Source organism: Gymnoscopelus microlampas, assembly GCF_963454915.1.
Source record: "Gymnoscopelus microlampas genome assembly, chromosome: 21".
Taxonomy (NCBI): domain Eukaryota; kingdom Metazoa; phylum Chordata; class Actinopteri; order Myctophiformes; family Myctophidae; genus Gymnoscopelus; species Gymnoscopelus microlampas.
In genome coordinates, this window is record NC_139958.1 from 18,723,742 (window position 1) to 18,731,159 (window position 7,418).

Consider the following 7,418-nt stretch of genomic DNA (forward strand, 5'->3'; position numbering starts at 1 on the left):
ACGCTGTTCAATAATACGTAGCTTAGCAAATGCTTGCCAAAATGTTAACCATTGCTGGCCACTAAAGCTTTGGTTGTTCAATCATTGACAGTAAATTCAACAAGGAAGAGCGTAAACTTCTCACATTGAAATAGAGACCGTTGTGTCCTTTGTCTCCTTGCTATATAAACCACACCATATAGCACAAATGTGTACTATTTGTCAAGTGATGCTATGCAACTTAAGCTGTCGTCATCCAATTTCCTTCCACCTCTTATAGTTGGTTGTGTTCCAGTTTCATCTTTCACACTGGGGCATCTGCAAATTGATATCCTTTTTTGATCTCAGGATTGGTGGATCTGACAAAGAGAAAATGGTCAGTGATGTTTGACATTCAGTAATGCTGACAGTGACTTGACTTTTGCCTTCAATGACGGCATACCTTTTATAAATGACAAATATGACCGCTATGTAACAACTGAAATGCTAGCCATCATGACTTGTTTCTTTTAGGTCATTTTGGGAGAGACGACAGCCATCTCTGCTGTTTGGGTGTCCAAATAGAACCCTTGCATATTACATTTATTTAAAAGTGCTAATTACAAGACCTTGCATTTGGACTCTAAAGTCTTCTTTTCATACATGGAGGCATTTTCATGTAAATAATTTTCCAATTCACAACCCAAAATGTAATTCCACTGCAAATGGGTTTCTTGGACATAGTCATTGCAAATATTATAATATGAAACAGAGGGCTGAATATCACAAAATGACTCTCCCCGTTTTATATACAGCACCTCTTTATCATGTTGTAAACTGTATTATGTTTTGATTAATTTCAAATTGCTTGCTTTGCTTCACTAGAGTGTGAAATGCACTTTCTCTTTTGTAGTTTTTCAATTTCTATCATTGTATGCAGGGGGAAAAAGAGCGAGGGAAGTACACTGAGGGCAAGGGGAGTGAACTCATGGATGCCTGGTATAATTAAGAAACTGAAATATTAGAAGAGGCAGTGCCTTCACCAGCAATAATTCAACAAACATGGGCTTAATTAAATTGTTTACACAGATGTCCGCAAACGGTTCCTGCGACAGTCATTCCATTATGACGAGAAAATATTATCACTGGATTAATACATTCAGTGATGAAAGTTTCACATTGCCATTCACAATGCTCTATGTCGGATATTATAGAAAAACATGATGAAAAAACATAAACATCTCCCTATGTTAATTTGGTTATTGGAGAAAAACAAGAATCTATTTTTTTAATCTGTTAAGAACCAAGGCCCTTGAGGTGGTAGTTTGAGGCAGATGAGCTGGTGAGAGCTGTTTTAGACCCAAATATCTTACTGTCAACACATAGTGAGTCTTTAAACAGTGTGAACTGTTTAAGATGCTTTACGGCCTGTGGAATCCATGGACTCCTGATCATTTAGCTGTAGACATGGAATGCAGTTCCGATTATTCAGGACGTGACACTTTGTTTTTAACAAATCTGGTGCATGAACTGTAATATGGTGAATTTGTCTGCATTTCCTTTTTTTCTTTTTTCTTTTTTGCATTAGTCATAGCGCATCCTGCAGCTGCTCACAAATGAGATGAGTAGAATTATGTTCACAGCATACTGAAGAGGACTCCTTAGTCCTTGAAGAATGAATGAGGTCTGGTCTGCTTCCATTCTGAATCATCCAGTTAGTCACTTTCAACGTTACATCACCATTTTGGGCATGTAATTATTGATGAAAATCGCGAACATTTTCATGATCTACAAGCTCACAATGCATAACAATGCAACGTGTTATGCCCTTTTAGATTGGCTGTTTTTGCCGTGTGACGCCATTCTATGACTAAAGTATATAATAGGACTTAAGTGCTTATAACAAACCACCGGATCTTTGCTGTCTGCGTCACACCCAGTCAGGGCCACAGGAAGAATGTGATCTCAGCTCCCTCAATCATTCTGTTTTATTAGACTGGACTTCTTTTCAGACATACACTCACTCTTTCTCTCTCTCACACACACACACACACACACACACACACACACACACACACACACACACACACACACACACACACACACACACACACACACACACACACACACACACACACACACACACACACACACATACACACACACACACACACACACACACACACACACACACGCACACACGCGTAGCTTCCCCCTGTGGAATGTCAGACATATCAACAGCAATGCTAACCTCCAACTCCACGACCCCTCCCTCCTAACCCTACCCATCAATCTCCCAGCTGCTCCCAGCTAGTATTGTCCAGACCACCACATCAGACCACCAGTCTGTCTGCCCCCATTCCCAGCCTTATCTCCTGGCTTAAGGGCTCTCACAGTCCCTGCTCACCCGCTCTTCGCCTGGTCAGTTTTCACACACACACACACACACACACACACACACACACACACACACACACACACACACACACACACACACACACACACACACACACACACACACACACACACACACACACACACACACACATTTATGTGCGTGTGCACGCACGCACGTTGTAAAGGCAAATGATGAAAGAATCCCTTGCTGGAACTGAATAAGGGAATATCTTTCTATAGGGATATTATCAGTAGTACAAGAATATCTAGTGTATACATTCATATTTATGGTTACATTGTTTTAGCTAGTTTGGAAGTATTCTGAATGTCTATGGTTGCATGCTATAATATCAAAGCATACTTATTTACACACACATTGACGGTGGGTGCTGAGCCAATGAAACTAATATGAAAAGAGGTAGAGCCCGCACACCATTTTCCAGGTAAAGGATTTACTTTATTATTTGCGTTTCGATCTCACAGGATCTTCATCGGGTCAGTATAAAAGATCAGATGCACACCTGTTCCATCATTTTTAACCCTTGTCCCCCAAATTGTGTACCTCCCCCACCGTGTGACACCCCCACAAACAGCAGGTGAGACTCATCACCTTTGACATAATACACAATACAAGTTTTAGCATACAGTATTAAAGGCATTGTAGGAAACATTAATTCTAAATTTAAAAAATATTTATATATTTTGTTTTTGCATTTTCTCCCCTCTATCAGCCACTATATAATGATGCTGGGGTGTTTTCCTGCATTGAAACACAGGCCTCTTTCTGAAAACCCTATTTTCCCTATTGTTGTTGTTGTTGTTATGTTTGTCCGGGACGTAAGGAAGTCTATGGAAGTCTATGGAGGCATCACCCCCTGGTGGCCGGGAAACGAACTGCACAAACATAAACAATGCAGTGAAAATACGGTTTTCAGAAAGAGTACTGTGTTTCAATGCAGGAAAACACCCCAGCATCATTATATAGTGGCTGATAGAGGGGAAAAAATGCAAAAAATATATATATAAATATTTTTTAAATTTAGGCTTAATGTTCCCTACAATGCCTTTAAGTACCATATATACACAATCCAATTGGATTTTGTATATCTGGTGCTTAATATGTCTACATAATATGTCTATACTGACTGACCTGATGAAGATCCTGTGAGATTGAAACGTTGTTAACAAAGAAAATCCTTTACCTGAAAAATGGGGTGCAGGCTCTACCTCTTTTCTTGCATGCTATAATATGACATCATCAATATGATGATGAACCCAAATCGTATAAGTCATTATGGGATATGACCTGTAATTCTGTACAAACACGATAACTATATCAATATTGTGTTTCAAGTATGAATGAAAAGCAATGTAATGTATTAAGAGGGAATATATAGACATTCAATGAAGAACACAAGTATGGACCTGAGATTATTGACTTTTCCGACTGGAATAGCTCTTTAGACGGTTTCTCATCACAAAACATGAATTAAGATATTTTTGGAAGTAATAGCCAACCACATTACGCATGGTTCCTGGAGCTATGAATTAAAGATCTTGTCTGTGCATTGAGGCAGTGGACAGTGCTTAGGAGAGGGCCTTGGAGGTCAGTGGAAGGAGTGCTTGTGTGACTTCTGAGATGAATGCTGCAGATCTAGGAAGCAATAATTGACTGCTCAATCCATGCAATAGCACTCTATTGATTAACCTTGAGGTTACCTTGAGTATGAGAATTGCAAATTGCTCTTGGCAGAGGGGGCACTCTTGTGAGAGCGGACTTGATTGTCATATTTGGATTAATGTTAATTTGAAACTATTGGTGGGAGAAATGAAAGTGATCATTATAGTAAATGTAACTCATTCAAGTGAACAGGTTAGCAAATGAGGTATGACGCACAGACATGTTCAGCTTTTCTTTTTCTTTTTTTCATTCAAAGATGGCCATGAAGGGTGAAGCTGTTTAGTTATTGTGTATTATTCCTTTGTCACATTGATCAATTTGATTTGACATGTAGGTTTCATCTTCTCTCAATCATGCATACAAACCAGCAGACAAAAAAGACAGGAAGATTTTTTCTGCTTTAACACGATGCATGCGCACGCACGCACGCACGCACGCACGCACGCACGCACGCACGCACGCACGCACGCACGCACGCACACACACACACACACACACACACACACACACACACAGACACAGACACAGACACACACACACACACACACACACACACACACACACACACACACACACACACACACACACACACACACACACACACACACACACACACACACACACACAGTGGAAGGAGTCCATACTCAACAATGAAGGATTGAGAGGTCTGGCATGGCTAACAGAGGAAAGCAAATGCGATCATACCATGGCAGGCTTTGGCCACTCTCAACTGAGATGATAAATGACATTGTGTTTGTAAAATGAAAGTAGCCTTGATAGATTAGAATTATGTCACAGTATGGCACATCTTATAGTGTACATGCCCTCACTTGCACAAATGAAATTGATTTTTCTTTGATTAATTTATCATCTTTCAATATACTAAGGGCATTATTGCAGTCATGTGTGCAAAGCCAAGGGCCATATCATATATTTATAGGGTGGACAGATCTACTGTATTTATCATGTTACCTTGTAACCCTGAAAAGGTGGAAATATACAGAAAGACGCACACACACACTTGCGCACGCGCACATCATTATATTCTCCATCCACTTCAATTAACATTGACTAACATTCGGTGAAAATAGCAGATCTCAACGTTAGAACTGAGCTTGTAGATCAGCTATTTTCGGCAGAGATATTTGGTGTAGAGCGAAAACATGAGGGGGGCCAAGTATGGAGTCCTTGGGAATCCAGTTAACTAAGTCTATAGGGTTTCATTGGTTAGGTCGACGAACCAGTCACAGAGCATGTGGGCAACATAGCCGATCTACAATTGAGCTTGTAGATTGGTTATGTTCTCTATTGTTCAACACAATATATCAGAGCTTACATGGTTAAGTTTCCATCCACCCCATTTTTTTTCATACTGTCATACTGCAAATAGACTCATACTTGTCATCAAGAGTATGATACTTTACTTTATTTCACTTCAGTATTTAAATGTTTTAAGCTACTCCACTATATCTCATAGGCAAATATTGAACTTTTTTTCCCCCTCCACTATTTGAGAACTTTAGTTGCTAGTTACTTTGCAGATTTAGATTATTACAAAGCTCACATTGACTGATAAATTATGATGTATTATTATAGGTTAAGCTACCCAGCAGCACATACATTATGGTTGGTACTGTAAGTATCTTCTTTCTACATTGTGGTGTTGGTACTTTTACTTAAAAAAAGAATATGAGCATTTCTTCTTGGCCATTAGTCAAAACAACGTCACGGAGTAAAAGTCTGTTCAAAGCAATTTTCTTTAAATCCGTGATTCACAGATTTTCTATATTCAATAGACACAGCTATTTTTGTCAGTCTCTCTCATGCACTGATGCATTGGCTGCGCCCTGATCCCTTTGTCCATCAGTGCGACAGACAGAACATTTTTGAACTAATGCAGCCGGACTCTCGCTAATGACAGTAATAGCCCTGTCGGCTAGATGATAGCAGCTGAGAACAATACCTCATGGTGACATCACTGAGAGCGGGTTCTATTTCAGGTTTCTTCCTTTTATAGTAAGCCTCTAGACATGTTTATCCGTTTCCATCTCCCCTCCCCTAACTAACTACATATAAAAGCTTAAGTACAGGCCACGGTGATGTGTGCTTATAGGAATCACCTACGATCCCTCCTGTCTCTCAGTCACTCCTTGGCAGGTTCGCCTTGGGATCCCTACGCAACATGCCCCCCAAAAAGGTTGAACCCAAAAAACCTGAGCCCAAAAAACCAGAGCCTAAGAAGGATGCAGCGGCTCCGGCTGCTAAGCCCGCGCCAACCCCGGAGCCTGAGCCAGAGGTCCCCAAAGAGCCCGACTTTGACCCCAAGAACATCACTATCGAGTACACCGCTGACCAGATTGAGGAATTTAAGGAGGCCTTTACTCTGTTCGACCGCACACCAACTGGGGAAATGAAGATCACGTTCGCCCAGTGCGGGGACGTGATGCGGGCTCTGGGCCAGAACCCCACCAACGCCGATGTGCTGAAAGTGCTGGGTAAGCCAAGGCCAGAGGAAATGAACTCAAAGCTGGTGGATTTTGAGACCTTCCTGCCCATGCTGCAGCATATCTCCCGTGCCAAGGACCAAGGCAACTTTGAAGACTTTGTAGAGGGGCTCAGGGTCTTTGATAAGGAGGGCAACGGCACCATCATGGGGGCAGAGTTGCGTCACGTATTGGCCACCCTGGGGGAGAGGATGACAGAGGACGAGGTGGACAGGTTGATGGCTGGACAGGAGGACGCCAACGGCTGCATCAACTACACCTCCTTTGTCAAGCACATCCTCTCTGGGTAAATTGGACATTTGACCAGAGGGACTGATTCTTTATTCTATGTTCTCCTCTTTTTTTCCTTTAGAGGTGAGCGTCTCTCCCTACACCGTCAAATCATCTGCGTTGATTTAAGTTACAAATGGATGAATTAACACTGAGGATTTTTACTGTGTTCATTGCAAAACGTTCTCTTTAAAAAGCACATGACAGGACGGGGAAAGCATGTAAATCATAAGACCTCTGACTGTTTCCCTTGAAAGAACAATGTCTATTGTGGAAATTAAGTGGCAATGAGAACATGAATGTGTCATGAATAAAACAATGTTATTGAAAACTGCCTCATATTGTTATTATTTTCAGAGTACATAAAAGGCCTATCTTCAAAAAGCATAAAAATAGCAGGTCTACAAACAAGACCTTGTAGATCTGCTATATTTCTGAATTTGGAGTTTGAATTTCTGTTTTTTTTCTATTATTTTAGCATTATTTATTATTATAATACTTATTATATATTAGTAGTAGTATTAGTAAGTAGTAATACTAGCAGTAGTAGTAGTAGTAGTAGTAGTCATGTATTTATTTAAATGGCCAAAAATAGGGGCACCAGGTAG

General features: G+C 40.6%; 1 protein-coding gene across 1 annotated transcript; it reads left to right on the forward strand.

The window, feature by feature from the left end:
- Positions 1-6,152: 6,152 nt before the first annotated feature.
- On the forward strand, positions 6,153-7,135 carry LOC311037377 (myosin light chain 4). Its single transcript, XM_084046514.1, has one exon. The coding sequence runs from the start codon at positions 6,219-6,221 to the stop codon at positions 6,828-6,830; it is 612 nt and encodes a 203-aa protein (XP_083902640.1). The 5' UTR covers positions 6,153-6,218; the 3' UTR covers positions 6,831-7,135.
- The last annotated feature ends 283 nt before the right edge of the window (positions 7,136-7,418 follow it).

Coding starts and splice junctions, on each gene's coding strand:
- LOC311037377 (XM_084046514.1), top strand. CDS start 6,219: ATGCCCCCCAAAAAGGTTGAACCCAAAAAACCTGAGCCCAAAAAACCA.